General features: G+C 41.5%; 1 protein-coding gene across 1 annotated transcript in view; it reads left to right on the forward strand.

The window, feature by feature from the left end:
- ADAMTS5 (ADAM metallopeptidase with thrombospondin type 1 motif 5) overlaps positions 1–24,606 on the forward strand; it is a 40,226-nt gene extending 15,620 nt beyond the window's left edge. The window contains exons 3-8 of the mRNA XM_004176268.6: positions 7,731–7,898; positions 11,638–11,921; positions 13,072–13,255; positions 13,679–13,854; positions 14,491–14,666; positions 18,033–24,606. Coding sequence (XP_004176316.5) covers positions 7,731–7,898; positions 11,638–11,921; positions 13,072–13,255; positions 13,679–13,854; positions 14,491–14,666; positions 18,033–18,606 — 1,562 coding nt within the window. The 3' untranslated portion in view covers positions 18,607–24,606. The remainder of the gene's footprint in view (positions 1–7,730; positions 7,899–11,637; positions 11,922–13,071; positions 13,256–13,678; positions 13,855–14,490; positions 14,667–18,032) is intronic.
- The last annotated feature ends 957 nt before the right edge of the window (positions 24,607–25,563 follow it).

Here is a 25,563-nt window from a genome sequence, read left to right on the forward strand (position 1 = left end):
GCATGCAGTTACTCCTTCTGTCCTCCTGAGTAATACGGTTTACTGATGTTCTTTCCAAGTGTTTTATTTTTAGGCTATAGCTTTAGCATTGCTGCGTGGAGCTAATTATTTGTTCATTAGTTTCCTTTTATCTTTCACATGTGACTTTTGGGGAGGGAAGGCCAAAGGGTGGGATAAAAGCAGCCTTCAATTACATTTAAAAAATTGCTGCAAAAATTTGCATAATAAATCATTCCCCATGTCCACCTGGGACAGCATAAGGGGTAATGGCCTGAAATTGCAACAGGGGAGATTTGCTTTAAGCATTGGCCAAAATCGTCTGAGCAGGACAGTTGAGGGCAGGAGTGAGGTGCTTGGGGAGGCTCCAATTCTGGAGGTTCACAGGAGCCATCTGGCTAAAGCAGCTGTGGCTCAGGGGCTGCTGATCCTAGCCCAGGGCAGAGGCATGCACAGGATGCCCTTTCAAGATCTCTGCTCAGCATCATCTTCTGTGGTAATGAGGAGTTATCACAACATCCTCCACAGCTGGGCTGTGTGATGCCTGAAACCAAGGTGCTGCACCGAAACTAAAACTAGAAAATCATGGAATGGTTTGTCTTGGAAGGGACCTTAAAAATGATCCAGTCCCACCCCCTGCAATGGGCAAGGACACCTTCCACTATCCAGGTTGCTTCAAGTTGGCCTTGGACACTTGCAGGGATGGGGCAGGCACTGCTTTTCTGTGCCAGGGCCTCTCTGCCCTCACAGCCAAGAATTTTCTTCATATTTTAAGTAACGAGTTTGATACCAGATCTTTTCCAGCATGGCATCATTCTGTGGCCTCTGTCACGATTGTGGACAAAAGTGTCATGAGCACCATTAGCAAAATGCATTAGAGAGCATAATTTTCTGTAAAAAAGCCATTTTAGAAGTGAAGTATTGCTCCTGGCTTCTCTGCTCAGGTGGTTCACTGAAATAAATCAGAATACCATGAATTCTGGATGGATTGGAGCTGCTCATTCAGAGCCTGAGCTGTGCTTGAGCTGCAGGCCACTGGGGAAGGAATACCCTGTCTAACTTACAGCAAACTCTGATTCTGGCACCTTCAGTAACAAATGAAACTGAGAACAACGTGTGTGACACTTAAAGGAGTCTTTTGATGTCCATAGAAGAGACAAAAAATCCTCCCACTCCTTGTTTTACCACATGTGCTCATTTTGTGTACACTCCAAAGTAACTAAAGACAGCAGTTTTTCCTTTGCCATGTTCTGCTGAACATGCAGCCCTTTGATTTCAAGGCTGTCAAGATAAAGCAGATAAAGACAAGCTTCAGACCTGACAGCTACAAATCTCCTGGAGCCTTTCATTTCAAGGGGGATACATTGCCAAGGGCACAGAGTCTCACAGCCACATGAGAAAAACAGTGGAGGTTGTGAGTCTCATATTAGGTTTCTTTCATGACAGATGGAAGTGTAGGCAAATATCCAGGTAATCGTAATTAGGCAGATTTGCTTTCTTAAAACAACAAAAAATAACAGAGAGTAGTCTCATCCAAGTATTCTCTGCTGACATACATCAGGAAAATTGCTTGATTCCTCCTCTTTGAACCTTTTTTTTCAAAGTTCTATCTTAACTTCTGCTTGCAAAAGCTCTCAAATTAAGCCTTCATGAGCATACCCCTTGTGATTAAGAGGAAAGGTGGGCAGACAAAGCAAAGTCTTCACAAGAGCTGAAGGTGGGGCAGAAAATTAAGCTGATGCCTCAAAAAGCAAACATCTAAAAGGTTGCTGGTTAAAATTTTGAATAAAAATTCTTGGCTTGCCCAGTAATATTTTTATTAACTTGTAATGTTATATAAAATATAGCATTGCTCCACCAGCAGCAGACATGGTGCTTAAAGCAAACTGTAAAACTCATGTTTTGCCTAATATTTCACAGCAGTCATTATCAAAAAATATGTTACAGTTATGGTTTAGCGGTGGATTTGGCAGTGTTAGGTTTATGGTTGTGCTCAATGGTTTTTTCCAACTAATCTAAGTGATCTCTGATTTTATGATCCTAAAAGAAGTTCAGTGTTCAGCCAGGGCCTTCAGCCTTCCAGACTGCAGGTTAAAGTAGGGATTGCTTTCCTCCTTGGCAGCTAGATAATACCAATCCAATAATGTAGTTTTTGTGGGGGAGACTTCCCATGCAGCAGACAATGCAATTTTTACATTCTTGCACTGTGTACTCCCACAGATTCATTCATTTACTGTGAGCTGCTGTGAATTATGTTTTTCCAAGCTCCTCTGAGTTGAACAGGTGTGAAATAGGTGTCACCATCTCCTGTTTCTTCATTAAAATGAATATTTCTCTTCTACATGCCCCATTAATTGGTGCACTGTGGACCTCCAAGGCCGCATCTTTTTAATGATTATTTAAGTCTGTGTGGACACAGTGGTCTCAGGATTGCCTGGGCAGAACCTTGCCTGGGAATTGCCTGTCTGACAGGGGTGATGTGTCTGTGATCTCCCACAAGTCTATTACAACAAGCCAGCTCAGCACAGGTTTGTTTTGTGTAAAGTCTGCAGCACTGGTGGGTGAATGTCTGATTGGGCCTTTTTTTTTAATGTCTGCTCCTGAGAAGAAGCTGCACTCCAGACTATTGTTTCATTGAGTCTGAAGAAGTCTTTTAAGCCAGAAATATTAAAACCTGCCTCTGGGCTGGAGATTTAAAAGAGGGAGTTATTTTTTTTTAATCCTTTTTCTTTCATAAGTGGCTGGTAGCAGTCAAAGAAAAGTGTAGATAAAGTTCAAGAATAAAAAAAAGTGGAATGGCTAGTTTTATATTCTATCCAATTTTTTGGTAAGCTTGTGTTCAAATCACTTCTGTTTATTAAAAAAAAACCCACCAGCTTTATTAATTGTTATTGCTTAGGTCCATCATGATTTCAGGAGGATTCCTGAGTGATAACACCATGAAGTTCTTAAGAAGAAGTCAGAAACTCACTGGAGTTAGAAAAACAGCTTGTGCCAGAAGAAATGGTTTTATTTTGACAGAGTTCCCACATGCAATCTTTGTTTAGCCAAGGGGAGAGCAGGAGGCTGATGCAGAAGGTCTGGGCTTAGCCCAAGGAATGTTGAGCCAGGAGCTTCCTGAACCCTGATCCCACGAGAGCCATTGACTCACGGGGGAACCTGGGGCAAATCTCCTGACCTTCTTTTGCTCCCCAGTTGTCCCAGCTGGAAATGAGGTGAAAGGCATGACCTCACTGGCAAACACGTGTTTCATCCGAGCTGAGCTCCTCTGAGAAAACAAATTACAATGCCTGCAGCATTTTCCAGCCTGCTGTGTCACCTTGCATGCCTCCTGTGGTCAGAGGGAGTGCAAGAAGAGCTCTTTGACATGCTGTCCAAGTTCTTGTCCATAAGCAGGGATTGGTGGCTTTTTTCCAGGAGACCCACCTTGGTTTGTGCTTTAGCAAAGCCTGCAGTTGGCTTTCTGTATGTTGTGGATATTTTGTTTTCTTGTTTCCAATACTTCAAACACCAGTGAAAAATGTGTGAAAGTACAGTAATTTTGCTTGCTGTTCACTCAGAGAACCTCTGCAGATAGTCTAGAACCGAACCGTATATTAAGAAAACCCAGAAATATCCAAACTCCAAGAAGCATTTGGACAATGCTCTCAGGCACAGGGTGAGATTCTTGGGGCAGGAGCTGAACTTGGATGATCTTTGTGGGTTCCCTCCAGCTCAGGATATTCTGTGATTCTGGTTTGCTTCCCAGTGTTCCTGAGTATAAGAGCTGCTTCACCACACATACAGCACAGCTCTGGTGCACTCCTACTTTCCCTGCAGGGCTCTTGTGTCCTGACCCTTGGTCGGAATCTGTGGTATTGGTGATTCTGAGATTGTAGAAAGTCTCTGTCTTTCTGCCCCGCTGCCAAAGAAGAAGCCATAATTCGTCTGTGCTGGTTTCAAGGTTGTTTATTCTGTTTATCTCTAACATGTTCTCCTGCCCTGCCGCAGCTCTGTCCTGCAGGGCAGCGTGTGGGGCTCTGCCCTCAGTGGGATGTTACAAACATTATATACCAGAAACTACCTGTGCTATATTTACAATAATGTGCCAATTTCTGTCACCTACGTTGAACAGTGTGTCCCCAGCCTAAACCAACAGAAAAATGCCAACACTACAGTGAAACATGGAGGGCATGAAGAAGGAGAAAAAGGACAAGACACACCCAATTTCCTCCATCTTGTCCCCTTTGGACCCCTAATCTAGAATCCTAAAATTTTACTTTTGCACACGTGCCACACTTAATTATTACTTATATCAAACACTCAGAGCTGGTAATTCATCCTGTAAGATTGAAAACTCTTTTCCATGGACAGAGATCACAGACAGTGTCTCTGGGGGCTCTGTCCAGGGGGTTCCTGACCCCCTGCCAGGGTCCCAGGCCTTCCAGGGCAGCCAGAGGGAAGCCCTGGATTCCCACAATCCTCAGAGAGGATGGAAGTTTTAACTGACTTCTCATAATTTCTCTGAAGAATTCCCACCTTGTATTAGGGATATACACCCCATTCCTGCAAGGTGTAGGAGTCCTTTTTGAACCCATTGCAGGTATTATTTCCTCTTGAGCTGTAGCAGGTGTTGGCCTTCAGCAGGGAAAGCTGTGAGGAGAGGATGGTGCTCCATTTGGGTTTTGGGTCTTTGTGGACTTGAGATGAATTTACAAGCAAGCCACCTCCTCCTTGGCTACAAGAGGGCAAACCCTGCCTCCCCTCCATCTGTTTCCTTCACCATTTCATGCGTTCCTACAGCATAACTTAACCAAACACCATCCTGCTGGTAAAATTGTATTATGTTATTTTCACTCAGTGGGAACTGTCAGCACCAGGAAGATGCTTCATTAAGGAGAAAACAGCAGATAATCTAGGAACCCATTCTCAATCAGTCATCATTTTACACAGCCGCTGGGAGCCTTTTCTTTTTCTTCAATAGCCCAGTTTGACGTTTGTACTGGTACAAAATGGGGTGGGGCTAAAATTGGCATTGTTTTCAAAAGCCTTCTTTGTAAGATTTGTATTCCTCGAGTCTTCACTTCTGTCCAGAACTTTCTCCAGAGCTCTGTTTCCATGCAGTGTCACTTGAAGGATCAACCTTTCAAATTTGGAGGGGAAGTACCCCACCAGAAAATGCCAGAAACCACCCTAATGTCATGTAATAGCAGCAGCAGGGTTTTATGCATGTGAGGGGTGTGCGGAGAGACTTCTTGAAGTAGGAAGGGAAGTGTCCCTCCCTTAATTTTTGGATGCAAAAGGATGAAGGGTAGAGGTGTTAAAGGACTTTGCTGTTCTCAGTTCTGTGCTAAAAGGAGCAAAACTTAGCCAGGCAGTATTTAGAGATTACACAGCCCAGTGATGTTTTGAATTTTGATTGTTTTTAATGAAATGCAAAACCAGATTGCAGCATCATTGGGAGTTTCTCATATGCTTTAATCACTTCTAAGTCTGGTCAGAGTTCCTTAAAAGGCAAAGTTAGAACAGGGAGAAATTTAGGTTGTGGTAAGAATTAGGAATTTTAGCTCCATAAAATCCTTTGAGAGTTGCATTCACAGTGTTTATAAGTGAATGTGTCTGTCACCCCAGGACACATGCATACAAAGTTAACTGGCAAATCCATATGGAGAGCTAAAATCCATATATTTAATGCTATTATCCTCACTAACATCACTGGGGGGCTAATTTAGAAGCCAAAACACTGACAATCAGAATTATGTATTTTGGAAATTATTCACTAGTTACTGCTTCTTTCCTTGTCATGATGGGGTTTTAAAATCATTTTTGAAAATTTCAAAGATATCGAGGGAGAGTCACAAATACTTTGGGAAGCTTCTCCTCCTCCAAAAGGCTGAAGTCTGCCAAGTAAGTGACTTGGTTCTTGTCATGCACTGGAACAATGTCCTGATTTAATATGACAAAATAGACGCTGCTAATGAGGTGTGTCCTCAGCTCACCCCATTTATCACTGTAAAGCAGAGAAGTTATGCTGCTCTCTAATTAAAGGTGAATTCACTAGCCTGACACTTTCCAGGAGATGACCCTGTTTCAGATTCCTCTGCTTTTGCCAAAGTATTTGGGATGAAATGTTCTGTGCTGAACAGCGGCCTGAGAAGCATTTTATTTTATTTATTTACTCTGAAATTCTCCATAGAGGCTGTTCAACCTTCTTCTGAGGAGGGCAGCTAAATTGCAACAGTGTTATGAAGAAATCCTCAGTCTCTCTGCTTCAAGTAAAGAGCTTGAAATTTACCTGCAGGCTTCCTCATATCCAAAGGATATTTTTTATTTGTCTCTATGAAGGAGAAAAAAAGAAAGATGTCATAGGTAGCAGAGAAACTCAAGAGCAGCCCAAGCTGCAGGAGCATTAACAGGCTGTGAATTTGTGCACTGTATTGTTTAATTATGTACTTGCATGGGATGTTCTTAGCAGAAAATGAACAGTCCTGAAGAGTGAAGTACAGTTATGCAATAAAGGGATTTGTCTGGGGAACGAGACTGCATCTTATGTGGGTGAAGTGCTGCAGGGTGGTACCAGAGGCTGAGACAAACTGTGAGTCTGCCCTGCAGGACTGAAAGCTCCATGTCACAGAGTTCTGGGGAGTTCTGAATAGTGCTATAAAACGCTGAGCACTCTGAAAAATTACATCCTGGAGTTGCTGGTGTGCACCCAACTATCATTCATATCCCATGCTGAACCAGTGCTGAGTGCCATGGGATGTTACTCAGCCAAACTCTTTGGATCAATGCTCCAGCTTTTTTTTTTTTTTTTTTCACCCAGGGCTGTTTAGTTCCAAGGCAAAGACTTAAAAATTAAGCTCCTTTTCCACTGAGAGACCCTCATTGCCTTACTTCACAAACATTCTGCAGTGAGGTAATTTCTACAACTGTGAGCACTCTTGGATCAGTAAATACAATATAAATACAATGTATTAAATGTTCAACCCGCTTCCAGAAAATTTGCTCTGTAGGTTAGAAGTGGTGCACTCATTTGGTTACTCTGTCAGAAGAATCTGTCTGTTTGAAATAATAATCTTAGCAGTGAATTGTGTTGCTCAACACCAGCATTTGTCTGGAAGAAACAAAGCTGTTGTCATCTCTTCAGAGCAAGTCTTTGTATGCAGTGCTGTGTCAGATTGAAACTTGACATGTACCTACTGATATTCAGTGTCTTAGTGCAGCATAAAACCAGCATTATCTGGCCTTATATAGGAAGTATTGCCAAACAAAAATGGTTGTACTTAATTGAAAAAAAGAAAAGGCCAAATCCTGCAGAATGGGTCCCTTTCAGGGCATCAGGCATTTTTTTCTTCAGTGTCTATGATGGGTGGTCTTGTCCTTATTGTTAAAGCACTCTCGGTTTAGCCTTGCATATCTTATTAATCAACTTCTGGCTTAAGTTGAAAGTTTGGAGCATTAAGTTCAGGCTTCAGCTCTCTGCAGCTTTATTCCCATTTAGTCTTCTACCCTTTGTTTTGTTGCATCTTAAATACTTTTATTTTTAGCTTTTTAAAAAGATGTAGCACCTTTCTAGACTGTTGCAGAACATTTTCACAAAGTTTTTCTTGCTGAAGGTGATTTGGAGAAGCAGTAAGAAGTCAATTGTTGATAAATATAAATGAGTACAATTCCTTTCCCTCACATGGCTGTGAGCTTCAGCTGGTAAACACTGGATAGTCATATTATTTAATTAATTTGTTTCATTTCCATAGGGCATTTGCTTGGGCTTTCCCATGATGACTCCAAGTTCTGTGAGGAGAACTTTGGCTCCATGGAAGACAAGCGCCTGATGTCCTCTATTCTGACCAGCATTGATGCTTCCAAACCCTGGTCCAAGTGCACTTCAGCAACTATCACAGAATTCTTTGATGATGGCCATGGTATGTGTTATCACTCCCTGTGTCAGCTACATGATACTTTTTACTGTCAATCTGTATTTTTTTATTAAGAACATTTTATGGCAGCTTATTTGCTAAATATGACATTTACCCCTTGGGGAATAAGGACAAAAAATTAGTTTTCCAAAAGTAGAAATGAAAAAGCATAGTCTCAGTTTCACTCTTCAATGAATTTTAAAGTCTTCACTGTGCTCCCAGAGCAACTGCAGTTATTAAACAAACCACTCAGATTCCAAAAGGCTGAGATAAAAATGACATAATTGAGTGAATGGATCAAGTTGTTATGGTAACCAAAATGCTTATGGATAAATGTATGCTGTGTCTGTTGAATGTAAAGGTTTGCTTTTAAATATTTTGTTGGCTGGTTTCAGTGCTCTCTGAAATATTTTTCTCTGAATTACTTAATTTTTTTCTCTCAATTTTATTAGATCCATTAATCTGTACTATCCTGTTTTATGATCTATATTGCTCTGGCATTGATTTAATATTACCAAATTAATTTCCACAAATGAAGAGAACTTTCCCTTTTGAGTTACTGAGGTAACTCTCCCACCATCCATGAATGACCTCTCAGAGAGTGTAAGGATCTGTTTTCTCCTCAGTTCATGAGTAGCTATCATTTAGCTGTGTGGTCTTCAAGAGTTATTGATATGATGAAATTATTCATAGAAAATTTCAACCTCTCATCATGTAGGTCTATAGTCCTCTGGGAATTCATTTTATTGCTGATGCTGTTGGTGTGATTTCCAATCATATTTAAGGAATCTCTTTTCTTAATGGATCATTCACTCAGAGACCTTTTCTAAGTAACAGTCTTCTGTAGAAATTTATAATTTCCCAGGGTTTTTTTTTAATCACAGATCTGTCCCATCAGAATACAAATGCTATCTATTAATTCAAAATGGACATCAATAATTTGACTTCAAACAATATGAAAATTTCATCTGACAATCACTGGCCTCAGCAGCACTGGGGGCATGAGTGGTGCTGAATGACACCATAAAGTGATTTTCCTCAGCAGTGGAACATCTGACAGCTGAGTGAACTGCAGACAGCAGCATTACATGAAGCCAGCTGAGTAAATCCCAATGGAAATGTCTTCTCCAAGGTCAGCCAGGGGCCTGGGGAGGATCAAGGTGCTGATTCCCTGTCTCCTGGGGCCTGCTTAGAGGACAATAAACAGCTCTGTCATGGTATCACCATTTTTTGTATACTCACAAGATGACCCCAGACAACAGTTTGACATTTAGGAAGAAAAGGCTCAGTTGGTGTCCAGAGGAGAGTGACATTTATATCCATCTGCTTTTAGCAAAGCCTTTCCAAAGGTACTAATTGCCTTTATTTTCATGCCAACCACCAGGCTTGGGATGGTTGCTTGGGACTTAGTGTGTTCAGTCCCAGTGCTCTGTGCAACCTGGAACAAGGACTGTTTGTATTTTAATTAATTTATATCCTGCTTATCTGCTTCCTGCACAGATCTTGTTCCACCTTCTTTTTTTTTTTCCCTCCAAGATATATTACACATGGCGTTGAGAGAGATAATGAGATGGCTTAATTAGCACTGTCATCGGCCAACAATGTTGCTCTATTCCAGGGCACAAAGATGGTCTTTGGTGCCCCGGACAAAAAAAAAAAAAAAAAAGGGACTAGCAGTATGTATATGCTCTGGATGTTGAAATGTAATGCAGAATTGAAGCCCTCTCTGCCCTCCCACAAGGGGCCATGACAAGCAGGAGGTTGGACCAGCTGGTGGTAAAAACACCTGCAATTCATTGCACCCTGTCCAAACACAGACACTACTACAGTCCACCCGTATAAAGTTGTTTTTTTTTCCTGTGGGAAATCCTTAGGGGCCTTGCTTATCTTCAGTTTTGAATTTATCGTATGAGATCAGCTGGAGCACCTGGCTTTGTAGACATTGCACAACTTCCCTCAGTTAAAGAGAAGTTTGGATCTCATTTCCCTGTGTTCTGAAGGGGAAAAAATGCTATATTTGCTGTGTGAGCTTGTGAAACCTGTTTGTTACTCACATATAATGGGTTTCAACTGGAATGATTTGACAGATGACTATATGCAAGGATTAGACTTCTCTTTCCTTTTTCTCTAAATTTTTATTTCCAGTCAAAAAGAAGTTTTAGTATGGTGTTTTAAAATACTGAAAAACAGCTCTGCTTGAGAGTTTGATAAACTTAGGCATAAGTACAAAAGCAATGTATAATACTAAATAATACAGCCTTCCCATCACTGCCCTCACATTTCAGTGGCTTTCTCCCTCCTTACAAGATATATGAAGGAGGATTTCCACTGCTGTTTACTTTTACAAAGTGTATTTTTGCCAGAACTTATGCAAATTATGTCCAGAAACTCCAGGAAAAACCTTGCTCTTCATCACATCTCTAATATTTTACACTACAACAGCCCAGGGTATTTTTAATTATCTTTATCTCATGACAGTTAGCATTGGCACACCTTGTCGGCATTAAAATTTCATCATAATCCAGATTAAATAGAAGGCTAGGGTAAATCAGGGTCAGCAAATAGAACAGGTTTAACAAGACAGTTTTTGGTTGCAAGTCATCACACAGAAAGAATTTTTGGCTAATTTGGCTAATTGGCATTAGTCTTTAAAAGAGCAGAACAGTTGCAGTAAGTGTGTGTTTTGGAAGGAAAACTCAGGCTGTTGAGAAATGGGGTATTTGGTTTGCTCAAACTCCCTGCCATGGCATGAAATTCTATTCCATTTTGTGTAAATAGTGAGGGTTTTATAGATAGGCTTTTTTCAGCCATGATGCAAGTGAAGAACATTGGTGTGGGTTCCAAAGTGAGGTAAATTGTGGTGAGTTATTTTGGCCAAGGATGAGTGAAGCTTGCCCAGACCACATATCCCTTTCATGAAGTGTAAAAGAGGTTACACTGAATAAATAGTTCTTCATGTCAACAAGTGAGATTTTCAATAGTAAAAAAAAACCAGCTATGAGAAGATAACTAGAACATATATGTGAATTCTCATTTTTAGAGTGTGCCAGACAAATCTGGACCACTGCAGACCTTAAAACACATATACAAATCTTTACATTCATGCAGTTTTTTCTTCCTGTTATTTGTGGGGTTTTCTATAAAATGCATAACCCTTTTCAAGCTAGTTCCATAAGCAGCCAAGTATCACTCCTTAAAAGAAAAGTGCAGTCCAGCTTTAGTGGCAACATTAGTTTTGATATGCAGAATATATTTTTCTTTTAGGCTGGTAGAAATTTAGATTTTTCAATCTGTTTTGTTTGGGTTTTTTGGCCTTATTGACTACAAGTCTGTGCTTTTTGATTTTTCTGGCGTCCCTTTAGAAGCTTTACTATTTCTGACATCCCGATTTAAAACTCAGAAAACAACTGTGCTTGCTTTGAGTCTTGTTTACATGAGTCTAGCTCGCCCTTTAAATTACAAACTGATTAGCACAGAATGTGTTCCTAGTCTTTTGTAAAGGACTGAAAGGCCAAAAGGACCTGGGTAAACTCATTTACACCTCAGGCTGGGAGCAGGCAGCTCAGCAGCGGGGTCAGAACACAGTGGGCAGTGGTTTGACCTCGTGCAAAACCTGATGCCACCTCAGAATCTTCAAATCACCATCCATTGAAGGAGGCTCGCTGTCGCCCGAACGACTTTGCAGCACTGCAGGGAAAATAACAGTAAATAAGTGAGTGAACAACACCTGGGCTTGCTCTTGCAGGGAACTGCCTGCTGGACCAGCCCAGGAAGCAGATCGTGGGCCCCGAGGAGCTGCCGGGGCAGACGTACGACGCCATCCGGCAGTGCAAGCTGGCGTTCGGCGCCGAGTACACCGTGTGCCCCGGCATGGACGTGTGCTCGCGCCTCTGGTGCGCCGTGGTGCGCCAGGGACAGATGGTCTGCCTCACCAAGAAGCTGCCCGCCGTCGAGGGAACCCCCTGTGGCAAAGGAAGGATCTGCCTCCAAGGGAAATGCGTGGACAAAACCAAGAAGAAATACTACTCTGTAAGTCACCCCAAGGGGGATTTGAAAAGGTGATCCCACGGAGGTGCTGGTTTTTGTGGGAGTCAGATTGAAAGCTGCCTTGGTTATTTTTTTAGCACATGATTGGGGTGTTGTTGATGAGGGATGTAGGAAAAATGCTGCTGAGGTTCAGGAAGTGTATTTTGTTCTTTAAGGAAAGCCTTTGTTCCTGGAACACTGGAGGTAGTGATTTGCCCATTCAGTAAATGGCACTTTATCAGGACATGAATTTCTGACCTGGCACGGAAAGGAAGATAAATCTCATCTCAACATTTAACTGACTGCCCTCATCTGAAAGGCCCCAAGGCCCTAATTCTAATGAAGAAAAGGGCAGATGAAATTATTCCAGAATATAACCTCTGGATCAGAAAAATTTGTGCTTCCAGTGACGGAAAACCTCTGTCTACTCTGTACATCTGAAGAATCCCCATCCCCATGAGAGCTGTCAGCTGCACAGTTCAGATACTTCTAAATCCTCTGGGTAGACAGTAGCCCCTTTTGTTACAGCCACAGAAGAGATGTGGAGCTTTGTGAAAATATTTGCAAACTATGGGAGCCATTCAAATCAAGATACAGCCTTTTTAACACTTTTTTAATGGATTCCTATACCATTTTTTATGTATTTCAATACTCCGACCTGATACTGCAATACTATAGCCAATGTAGCAGAGTTGACAACTCCATCTCTTGACAGTAATTCCAAGCAATACCAATGTGTACATCACAATAGCTGGATTTAATTAAAGTCAGATGAGAAATAGGGGTTTATTCTGGGAGTTGAATCCCTTGGAGCCAGTTTAACGGGCCTTTCTGGTAGGAATAGCAAAAAATAAAAGAGCAGTCCATGAAACCATTGGTGTGTTCTGTGAAGAGGCTGGAGGTGGCTGTGTGGAGAAAGGCCCAGCAGTGGCTTTGCACCTGCAGTGCAAATGAGATGTCATCATCAGTGTGCAGATAAAAGATAGAAATTAACTCTGCTGGGAGAAAGAAGGTTCTAAGACCTGTTATACCTGAATGGCCAGCTGAAGGAATTGCCTTCAGTTGAGGAAAACATTAGCAGTGACTTTGAGGCAACAGCTCCATTCATGCTTGGATGACAAACTCACCTCCTGCTGTTCCATGTGTTTTTCAGGCTTCGAGCCATGGCAACTGGGGGTCTTGGGGACCCTGGGGACAGTGCTCCCGTACCTGTGGGGGGGGAGTTCAGTTTGCCTATCGCCACTGCAACAACCCAGCCCCCAGGAACAACGGGAGGTACTGCACAGGCAAGCGGGCCATTTACCGCTCCTGCAACGTCACCCCCTGCCCCGCCAGCGGTGAGTGTCCCCCTGCTCCAACCCTCCCTCCCTTCACAGACACTAAACACTGATTATCTGCCCTGAAACCACACAGCAAAGGCTCACTGTAGCCTCCCCAGACTGTATTTATCAAGGCAAGACGTTCAGCATTAGTACAATATCCTAATTCTTCACCCACACCTCGCCATGGACGCCGTAGAGAAAGCAAAAAAAGTCCTCTAAAATGAAACATCATGCAAACTTCGGGCTTTTAATGCTTGTTATGCCATTGGGGGATTTCCAAGCTAAAACAGTAGAGGGATTGGAAGGCCAGTTCTAAGTAAGGAAGTGGTGTGACATAACTTAAAAATTATGTAGGAAAGATATTGGAATAATAGATGGACATAATGATATTTGCAGTATGGTCTGAAATAGCCACTAATGATGTGAATAATTCCACAGCTAAATCCTTCAGACAAGAGCAGTGTGAAGCAAGGAATGGCTATCAGTCTGATGCAAAAGGGGTCAAGACTTTTGTGGAATGGGTCCCCAAGTACGCTGGAGTACTGCCTGGAGACGTCTGCAAGCTCACCTGCCGAGCCAAAGGAACCGGTTATTATGTGGTATTTTCTCAGAAGGTAATGGCAGCTCCAGTCAGGGTTTCATGCTCCAGCTTAGATATTTTAGAAATCTTTCCCTACAACCAGGGAAAAGAAGTTAATCATATGATGCAAGTATTTAACTGTGTGATCAGATTTAATAGTTCGATCCACTGGTTGTACCTTAGGGCCAAAAAATGAGATTAAGTTTTTCCATATCTCAGTATGTGAATGCATGAAAATTATGGGCCTCTCTGCAGAAGTTTGTTTTCAGTAGTGGATAAAGGACTTTCTGCCTGGAGTTTTCTGTCATTATGGGGTTTTCTGGAGGAAAAAGAGTATTAGGAGAAAAAAGTAGGTCTAACCCTGAACAATGTTTAAGGAATCCAGAGTAACTCCTAAAGAACCAATTAGCATAGGATAATTAGTGGCACAGATGAGACTTCTGGTCAGTTTGTTCTGTCAGATGCAATCCAGACTGAAAGTTAGCTGTCTTTGCTTTTGTCCTTTAATCTGCATTTTTTACCACCAATATTAGAGGAGCTCAATGTGGTCTGTCAGGGGAGGCGGCCTGCTCTGGGTTGGTGACTAAACTGAGGAACTAGGTTTTGCCAGGTGGATCCAAACCCACAAATCTCTGTGGCAGTTTCAAGCAAGTTTTATTTGCTTGCCCAGGTCACTGATGGCACAGAGTGTCGACCCTACAGCAACTCAGTCTGTGTGCGAGGGAAATGCATCCGAACGGGCTGCGATGGCATCATCGGATCCAAGCTCCAGTATGACAAGTGTGGGGTGTGTGGAGGAGACAACTCCAGCTGCACAAAAGTCATGGGAACCTTCACCAAAAAGAGGTACTGATCTCAACAGCGAGTGCATCTTGTTGTGCAAATAGTTACTCTGCCACATGATGCATGCTTTCAACCTCTAAATGCAATTTGCTTTCACATGGGGGGGGAAAAAAACATACTGCATGTAGCTTATTGCAGTTTCCAGATTTGCACAGCTGGCTCCTAGCATTATCCTGAAATTGGTAAAGCATCAGCTGGCAAAACTGCACCCAGCTAAATTCTGATACAAAGTGCTAGTGAAGCAGGTGAGCACCAACAGGAATAGCAAGTCATGGCACTTGCAAATCTTGCTGTGTCAGATGGATTGTGGTTCCTAAAGGACAGAGGAAGAGAGAGGTGAATCAGAAAGTTCTTGGGATCAGAGTTATCTGCATCTCTCTCAAATTTTGCATTTCCCACTTGTTGCTGCATTAGCAAGTTACACCCTGAGAGTGCTTTTTCATCTCATGTATTTTGAGTGGCACTGAGGACATCCCACCTGATTTTGTGACACACATTCCTTGTATTAGAAGTGCAGAGAAGCAGACAGTTGTAAACACATTCTTTAATAGCTGAGAGACATTATACCCCAAATTTGCCTTTTTCCACTGCTGAGGATGTGTGGAGTTCAGGTAAACAGATGAGATACCAGAAGTATCATAGGATTACTCATGAGTATATCTCTTCATATCCCTTCATGTCCACTGGCATAATATCAATCTCCAGATGGATCTTTTAAAGTCAAAATATTTATAGCAGTTATCTATGAGCCATTTTTCTGTCAGAGTTCACCTTTTAATAGTAATAAAACATAATACAAGTAAAATAAAAGGAGCTTCTGCCATGATTTTCCCTCACCACACTGAGGGCAATACTAATAGACCAATCTCAAGTAAGTCCTTTCTGTCAACTAATTTTTTCCCTCTTAAATTCTTAAGATTCATAGAAAAATCGGGATTTTTAATCATCATTTTTACAGATTCCAAGATATCAAAGGACTGATCTATACATAGAAACTTTTACTTGACAATTTTTACTCAGAATCAGTGACAGCGTTAAGAATCTTTTATATATGAACTTGATTTTTATATCTTCCAAATTCTTACATATCATGGTTAAAGCTACCAAAAGTTGCAATCTGAATCCTGAAATGATCTTTTATTTCTATACATTTCAACAGCTGATTAATAGCAGTCAAAAATGGCTTGGAGAGTGAATTTATTCTAAAAATAAACATAACTAATCTTCTTCTTGGTAAACCAATGATTGCTCACCTAACGATGCCAAAACATCTCTGCCAAAAAGAATTTCTTTGGCTTTCCAACCAAATTACTAATTACATAAACCAAATCTTTTCCAATTTGTAAATACTGGGATGTCTGGGAATGTCTAAATGCAATTGACAGAGGATGTATTTCATGTGACTTAGCAATAATCAAGCTCCAGGAAAAGTGTTAGAGGGACTCCATGAATTTCAGGGAGGCCAGATTTGTACCATAGATACACTTGGAAATTGAGGGCTTTATTATAATTATCCCTGTGAAGTTGCCGTCTTACTCCTCAAATCATGCCTTTAAATGTCTTGAGACTGGCCAGAGGGTAAATTTATGTTCTAATATGATTTTGATTGGATTTGGGACTGCTGATTTATGTTTACTGGAAAAGTTGTTTGGAGCAATTCTTCTCTGCAAGTAATTGACATTAAAATAAACCCCTGATTAAAATAGTGAAATCTTAAGTGTCTGTAAACTGTTTTTACAGTTTGGTTTGAAAGGGCAGTGCTGGTAGGAAAATCATGTTTCCTCCACTGAAAAATGGCAGCTCCCTTGTTGCTGTCCACTATAAACTTTAACAATTTGTACACAGAATGTGCAGGGAAATTTAAATATACAAGGGAAAACTAGTATTTCCCATTACAGACAATTGCCATGGCAACATTTGTTTGGTTTGTTTTGTTTTTTTTTTCTTTTAAAGCAGGCAAAACAGAATCTTCTGGGAAATTTGCTTCCTATGATTTTTGTTTAAAAAACTGTAAACCCAAATTATTAGAAATTGGGAAAGAGGGGAATTAATCTGCACATGCTTCTCTGTGCACATGGAGCATTACAGCTCTTCTTGCAGACAACTGAGTTGTAGCTCTTCTTGCAGACAACTTGAATTCTCCAGGACTGCTTGTAGGTTTTGAACAAATGATTTTGTAACTTTAATGACATGTTTTAACTGAATTATGCTGGCAGCTGTTGTGTAAAACTATTTGTGCAGTGCTGTAGAGCAGAGTCCCCAGCCTGGGATTCACACCATATTGCTCCAGCTTTATGGGGCTGCTAAATCAATGGAGTCTTAAGTCCTTGTCCCATAACTGCTGGAAATAGCAGGGGATCAGCACAAATGTTTCATCTGTAATACGTGCAGTCTCTACTTGTGCAGCCAAAAGTTCTCAAAATTAGCAGTCTGTTCTTTAAACAATCCCAAAGGAGATGCCATCACTTTTATGTATTTTTCATGTATTTTCTCATGAAACCTGTCAGATATGAGGTACTTTCAGGATGGGTTTGCCACGGGTTTAGGAATGAAAACACATCTCCAATATCCAGCTGGTAGCTTACAGCTATGTAAAGCCTTTAAATTGTTTTCTATATATCAGTAAAGTTAAAATAACATACTTGAGATAGTGACAAATTCCAGCACACTTGCAGGTTTTGAATGCTTGTCACTTTTAGTAAAAGAGTTTAATCTCCTTTTCTAAATCCCTGTTAAGATAGTTAGTTCATAATTAGTAGAGAATTCCATGGTGGTACGAATGAAGCTTTTGGGTGCCCCTCTTATTAGACACTTGACAATTAATCTTTGGCTTTATAGATTTCAAAGTAAACAAATTTTTTACTTGGTGATCAAGACTATTTTTAAATGTTCCCAAGGTACCTCTACCCAGCTGTTCCTCTGCTTGTGCTTTCCTTAATCATCATTATAGCAAGAAACAGCTGTAACCAATGCATATCTCATTATCTTTTTCTTGGCAGGCAGCGCGTGCATCGTATTTCATATCTCCCACCCTTTGCTAAAATCCATAAGCTATCTGTTATTTTTCATTCCTCTGGTATCTGACCCACGTCAAACTGTCCCTAAAGCTAAAGATTAAGCAATCTGCAAGAATTGCAGTAGAAACTTCTTGGGGAACATGAAGAACAACACAGCAGGCCAAGAGTGGAACCTGGTTAAATTAATCTTAGGGAAAATCCAGGTGGCCTGAACTGAAATGAAGCAAGATGTTGTTGTCCATACATTGGACTCAAAGATCTGTTCCAACCTGCTTGATGCTGTGATTCTGTGTCATGCTAGTGACTTTGTGAGGCATTGCAGTGAGAATTTTCCTTCTTTCCCTTCCTTCAGCAAGGGCTACACGGATGTGGTGAAGATCCCGGAAGGGGCGACCCACATCAAAGTGCGGCAGTTCAAGAGCAAGGACCAGAGCAGGTTCACAGCCTACCTGGCCCTGAAGAAGAAGAACGGGGAGTACCTGGTCAACGGGAAGTACATGATCTCCACCTCAGAAACCATCATCGACATCAACGGCACCGTCATGAACTACAGCGGCTGGAGCCACAAGGATGACTTCCTGCACGCCATGGGCCACTCGGCCACCAAGGAGATCCTGATTGTGCAGATCCTGGCCACCGACCCCACGCAGCCCGTGGACGTGCGCTACAGCTTCTTCGTGCCAAAGAAACAGGGCCAGCTGGCAAACTCTGTCCCCAGCAGCGGCGGCAGCGGCGGCAAAGTGACGGCGCAGGCCGCGCAGCCCCGCTGGGTGACGGGGCCGTGGCTCTCCTGCTCTCGAACGTGCGACACGGGCTGGCACACCAGGACTGTGCAGTGCAAGGATGGGCACGGGAAACTGGCCAAGGGATGTCTGCTCTCCCAGAGACCCTCAGCGTTCAAACAGTGCTTGCTGAAAAAGTGCTAACCTGTGGTGGCGAGATGCTTTCAAAGAGGTTTGAGTAAGCCGTTGTTGGCGTACTGGTGTCAGGTCTGCCCACACAGACGGAAGCAAAGGCTTCAAAGTACTTGCGTTCAGTCTCTAATTATGGGCAGAATCTGCCTGTTTGGACCAAATGAAGATGTGCACTGCTTTAAATAAGAGTAGGGTGGTCTTAATACGTCAAAGAAAGTGAGCGTTAAAGTTGTTATAAGCCCTCTGTCTGCAAAAACGTAGAATAAAATAATGCAAAAGAAGAAAAACTAGTGAATGGAGGATCCTGGGATATTTGAAGGTTACAGAATCATCTCCCCTTTTTCACCTACCTCTACTACAGTATGTCCTTAGGAAATGTCATGTGTCCCCATGATCCCACAGTAGCTTATTTTATACTGTTTTGTAAATATCTTTCAGTTGGTATATCACTTTATATCACTTCCTTCTATTAAAGAAATCAAAAGACAAACTACATAAGCAAAATGATTGACCAAAGTATATCTGCAGCCCTTGTGGACTTGGTCCATCCTTCAGAAAGGGCCACAGATGTTTTACTGGAAAATGAAGAGCTTGCTGCTGGTTTTTAAAAATGATACCTTTTGGTTGTGACAAAAGGAAATACATCTTCACAGTAGGAATTTCCTGACAGTATATAATTAATGTCTGACAAATCCTGTGTTTCCACCCCAAAATTCTCAGGAGGAGCCTTGAGCCTTGCAGCAGCTTGCAGAGCAGGGAACCCCCCATTGCTCCAGCAGCAGGAGGAGTTTGTGTACACTGTGCTTGGGAACCTCCCTGGTTCCAGCTGTGTCACAGCCTGGGCTCCTTGCTGTCACTGAGCAAGAGCTGCTCGAGCTGCTCCTCTCCATGAAACAAAGGCATACTGTGCTTTGTAGAAAACTAGTTAGAGAACCAAAACTTACAGGTGAGGTAATCAAGTGTCTTCTGACTCAGATGTTCTGAGGCTGTGTTCAGCTACTTTCTCTGGTATTTTCTCTGTGGCTTCTACCTTGAATTTAACAATGTGTAATGTACCTACATATTTTCAAGAGGCTCTCCAGGTCAAAAAACACAGCAAGCAGTTAATATTTTATCACTGTTTTGTCCATTGTGTCTAACTCTGGTATTCATCTTACCAGCAAAAGTTTGTGACTATTTGTCTTTTTTTTAAATTGTTTTTGTTTGTGTTTTGGGGTTTTTTAAAAGCTATAGAAGGCATTCATGTTTTGTATATCTACCACATTTGGGAGGAATAAGGGTCACTAGGAAGTCAAACCACATCAGGATGTGGAGGACTTGTCCAATATCAATAAGACTGTTTCCACAGCACAGGCAGTAGCTGGTAACAGTTTTCCTTGGCAGCAATTCCTGAATCTTGTTATTGTCTTGTGGAAGTTCTGTGACTGAGGCTGGGCATTTCACCTTGTGCAGGTGGAGGCCTGAGAGCAGCCCTGGTAAAATTGCTCTCTTTAATATCAGCAGGTTTTGAATTAGACCCTAAGGTAACAGGTACCAAAATAAGTGGTAAAAAAAAAACACTGATGAAAGTAGAACCCCATCTTTTGCTCCTTTGTTCATCCACACAGGAGAGCAGGAGACTGCAGGAGGATTTTCAGACAAGCCTCAGCTGTAAGTCAGTGGTACTTCAGCAGTGAAACACCTCAGGCTCTTCTGAAAATCCCAGGCATTAAATCAGCAGGGAAAACTCACTGGAGTGTGGAGCAAGAAGGGCAGGTCTGACTCCAGGCTGACACAAACATGTTTTTGCAACTGTGGCATGTTTGTGTGAACTCTTAATAATCATGTGATTATTTCAAAACAGCATAGAGTTGCTACATCTACAACTGTGAAATCTGGAGATGGATCTGGTTTTTTACCCTGTTTTAAATAAACAGTACCAAGGGCAGGGCCTCCTCCTCTGTTACATGGATTGCCAACAAATGTTATTAATCAGCTTTCAAAAATGGTGTGGCCTTCTGTTCAGGAGTAGATCCTGTGTAAAACTGTGGATCTTTAGAAATACTCCCCATTTGTTCTTGATCCCAATCTGAGAAGTGAGATCAAGGCTCAGATGATTTGCAGAGTGCTGGAAAGTAAACATTTATGCCTCCTCAGCCTGTTAAAATAAGATCACTTTGCAATGCCTTATTTTTCCTTCCAAGTAACCTAATCTTGATGCTTATATATGTATTACACATGTCCTAGAACCTCTCCAAAAAGTCCATAACAAATAGAAACCATCATGAGAGGAAAAAAAAATCAGGAGATTGAATGTGTCTCAGCATAGACAACATTTGTCTCAGCATGCAGCTGCTGCATTAAGTGGTGTTTGTGTTCTGTCACAATAGAGACAGAATGTGCAAGTATTTGTGTTTGCATCATGGTAATAATTTATTATATATTCAGCAGGCTGAGTAAAGCTTTTGGATGCTATCTAGGCATGCCATATGCGGGTATAAATTCGGAGCTTCCTTAGACCAGGAGTATCTTTTAAAAATGAAAAGAGTTGACTTAGAAATTAATACAAGAACAAACCACTGCAGTGATTTTCACCAGTGCAGCAATGAAGCAAATTCATACAAGCAAAGATATGAGGGGACAAAGGAGACAGACCAAGGCAGAACCTGAAAAATGTAAGATAAAGGTTAAGCCAACACCTGCTTATTCAGGTGTTCCTAAATCAGAGTCCAGTTCCAAACCATGGCTGTCCCATGTACCTGATGAATGAAGAATTGGTGCAAGGTCTGTTCTCAGCCGAATCCCGTGTCACTCACACTGTGACATCATTGTTTACATTTCTGCCCAATGTTGCACATCTGGATTCAGGAAATGCACCGAGGGGATGGAAACCTGGAATTCTGCTCTCGGCACAGCCAGGAACCATCTCAGTGTTAAATTCACTCTGACCTTGGGACAGGCTTCCAATGTCCATGGGTAAATTTGGACCCCTGAGCATCAGTGGAGTTTATAGCATCTGCTTTTCAAGTAGGATATTCTCATTAGGAAAAAACCTGGCATCTTTGGTTTGACTGTGTACAAGAAATTAAGTTTAGCTGCCCTCCTGTGGAAACAGTTTTATCACAAGGGGAAGAGGGAATAATCTTGTGGATTAATAACAACTGTTAAAAAAAAAAAAGCAACATAGCACTGAAAAAAATAAAATAATTTATTGTTTTTACAACTGGTATGTGAACGGATGTAATGAATTTATTTATTCTTATTTAACAAAATGCCAATTGTGCAAATTCTATATTTAAAATGTTTTGCCATCGCCTCTGTCTCTCTTTCTGGCTCTCTTTTAATTTATGCTTCGGGTTTGTGTTGAAAGTACGCCTTGTGAGTTTACATAATATATGGCACTGGTCATTTTTTGTATGATTTTATTTAGACTTTCTGCATGGAACAGGAGTATATGTGTATACACACATGTGTAGATGTATTCTTTTTCTGCTGCCACCTTTTCCTTTGAGAAGTTGTAGCTTTTTAATTTGACAACACTTTGTGCTCCAAGCTCCTTGCTACATTTCAAAAAGCTCTGAACAAGCAAGTCCCAAAGGTCTGCAGACCAAAAAAAGCCCTGTAGTGGCTCCTGAAGAGGTCAGAAAACAGATTGGTGTCTCAAAGGCATGTGCAATTCATGCTGGAGGCCTCAGTGATTGACCCCCCAAAGCTGATCCTACCCCTTGCTTTAATTGTAGCAGAATTTCAGTAACTGGGAGTCCATGGGAGTGAAGTTCCTCTGTGTTGCCAGCACTCTTCTCTCATGCAGCTTCTTATGTTTAAGTGACAACACTACAGAGAAAACTCCTGGGTGTCTCTATAAAATAGCTTGATAAACAAATTATTTGGTTTATGAGGACTGAACCATTAAAAAACACAGTTTTTCCTATGTTATCACTGGTTATATACATATATAAATATGCATATATGCCTATAAAAAGTCAAAAGCCAACTTGGAAGGCTTTCCAGTGTTTTACTTAATTGTATTTCAGCTCTTTGCACCACATCAGGCAAAGATAGATTAAAAAAAAAAAAAAAATCAGCAAAACATGTTTCCATTAGACTAATACCTGTTTTTCTTCCAGTCCAACTAGTGCAGATCTCAAGGGAATAGAATTGGGTGCAGTGTGAGGGGAAAAATGTGATGTGGACAAACCTCCAGCTTTTCTGCAGTCAGTTCATTGACCAACACAAGTGGCTCTGCCAGGGCAGTAGCACAGCCTGCACATGAACAGTTCCACTCTGCTGGAAGTCACCTTGCTCCCCAGTGCCCACCTGAGTTCAATTCCAGCTCAGCCTCTCTTCTGTCACCCAGGCACTGCCCAAAGCCAGTCAGCCACGAGGCTTTAGAGGGATTGGGGATGGCCACTGGGTGATGCTTCCTCTCTCAAGGCCCAATCCAAAATGCCAAGGATTACAAGCCTGGCCTTTGATGATTTTAAGGGCAGGCTTTGAACAGGGTTTTACCATTAATTGTGGGCTTTCAGCAGCAAGTTCAGGGAATGTTTCTCCTCATGCCATGCTGTTGTCACTGAGGAAGTGGAGCCTATAGCAAGAGGTAAAATTGAATTCTCTGGGCGTAGGTTGGAATTTTCAGGGAAAAAAATTAACATGATTTGGAGAATTCTTTCCTTTTTTTCATTAAATGATTTGATTTTTATAGAGCTGCCAGAGTGCCTCACTGCATTCATACTTGCCATGTGCAACGTTTTCAAGGGTTTTTTTCCTATGGGTGCCCTTGTACTAACTTGTATAGTCAAGCTACTTCAAATCTTGTTTCAAACAACATTGCAAATGCAGACACTTCTGGTTTATTACACCCACCAGCAATGTCTCTTAATGTAAGAGAGATTATTGGGTCCTCAGCTGGCACCCCAAGAGGGGTCTTAGAAGGTTTAAGCACAAGTTTTCAGTGATAAAATTTGAAAAGCCCTAAACACAGGTGAGTGGTGTAAGAGCTCCTCCCCACAGCACACCAAACACCCCAACACCATCCCACTGCTCTGCACTCTGTGAGTCACAGGACAAAACTCACAGCATCTTTTGCCCTGGAAATTGTCTGTGGAGGCTCAGAGCCAGTGTAAGGACAGTAAAATCCTCTCCCCAATCATCATAGACGGTGTTCAGACACCCGTGGCTAAGTGCAGGTGCATATTTTGTGTGTGTGCTTGTGTATGTGAGTACTTGGGTCTCCAAAACTCCCACTCACAGAGGGAAAAAAGTTACACTGGATTTAGTAATACCTACATAAATTTGGAGTTACTTCATGGTATCATTTGGCTTTGCTGGAGGTGCTTCAGACTTACACCACTGTGACAGCATAGTTTTTCTTTATTTATAGTAGCTGGTTTACACAATTTATCATGTGAACTGTGAAATCTGCAAATAGCTTATCTTATGAAACATAGTGACAGGCATTGTTAAAATCCCATCAGATACAGGAAATATGCTGAATTAAGTAAGTTGGAGACAGGGTATAATTCTGTAGAGCAATAAATTTAACTTCTATTGCCAGGTCATCTGCTTAGCATCAGATAAGAGAAAATGAAGAAGGCATTGCAGTTAAGAGTAAGGGGAAAGCACAAAGTTTGGGTTTGCTTAGTTTACTTCACATGACTCTTTGTACACAGTCGGTGTCAGCATATTGTGGGAAGTCACTTTGTCACCTGGCTGAAATACCAGTACCCTTTCAGAAACCAAGATGTGTCACAAAACCTATTTTTCATCCTAGTCTTTGTCTAATCAGAGGGAGTTAATATTTTTAGAGCACCACTGTGTCAGCCAGTTTACATCATAAAAATACGTTACGCAAAATATAAATTTATTTGAACTGAACTGTGCAAGGTCCACGCTGTACAATGACACACAGAAGGCCAATATTTTGTTTTGTAAACTATTACATATGTACAATTTACCAGTTGTAATCTTAAAACACTTGACTCTGTGATTTCAGTAAAAGTAATAAATACAAACTGTATCATAGGTCCAAAAGATTTGTTTATATGGTATATCTGGGGGCCTCTGCTCTTTGTGCCCCACTGCAGGCAGATGAGCATAAAGATCTTGAGCATAAATTTAAGACATAAATATTCATTCTATATGTGAACACTGCATTTTGGTTGTGGTGGGGTGGAGTTCTAAAGTGTTTTGGGGAGTTGTGAAACAGCAGGAAAGTACGGAAGGGGGTGTTTGTTGCAAGATTCGTAATTGTCCATCTAAACCAATCTCAGAGCAGTAAAGACCTGCCAGAAGGGATGGTGTTGGTAACTCTGTGTGCTGAGGTGGTGGCACAGAAAGGTGAGAGTTTTTCTGGGGAGAAGAGCAGCAGATACTCTAGTTGGCAGTGTGGCTCTTCAGAGGCACTATTACAAAGATATACTTTTCTAATAGAACCTTATAATTCATTTTTCATGCTGATTTCTCACTTATCCTTTCACATTCCACAGCACTACGCTGGGAATTTTTCTTGTTCCCAAAAATGGTGGTTTCCAAAAAGATACTCTTGGCAAAAGTAGAAGCAAACTCATCCTGTCTAAATCTTACCCCATGTGTGTGCCTAATCTATTGATTGCTGTCATTTTTATGAATTTGGGATTTTGCCTTTTATTAACTTGGAGGTTTTGCTTTCTTGTGTTTCACAAATTGTGAATGAAATTGGTTTTTATTTACAGAAACAGTTTATATATACCTAGGAACACCTTTTCTTCCTAGGCTGTTAAACAGTATCAGTGCAGCTTTACAGAGCTGTCAGTACCTACAGAGGGGCTCAAGCTCTTTACAAAAAAGTCTTATCACCACAGGGGTACATCAGTGCCTCCTCCACAGCTTTGTATAACAAGCTGTAATGTCACTGTGATCGTGGCAAGTCCTGTCTCTCCAAAATTCCATTTTCGTTTCCCACTGCAGAGTTTGCAGTAGCTCAGAGAAAGCCATTACTGGCAAGGGAAA

This window comes from Taeniopygia guttata, chromosome 1, assembly GCF_048771995.1.
Source record: "Taeniopygia guttata chromosome 1, bTaeGut7.mat, whole genome shotgun sequence".
NCBI lineage: Eukaryota > Metazoa > Chordata > Aves > Passeriformes > Estrildidae > Taeniopygia > Taeniopygia guttata.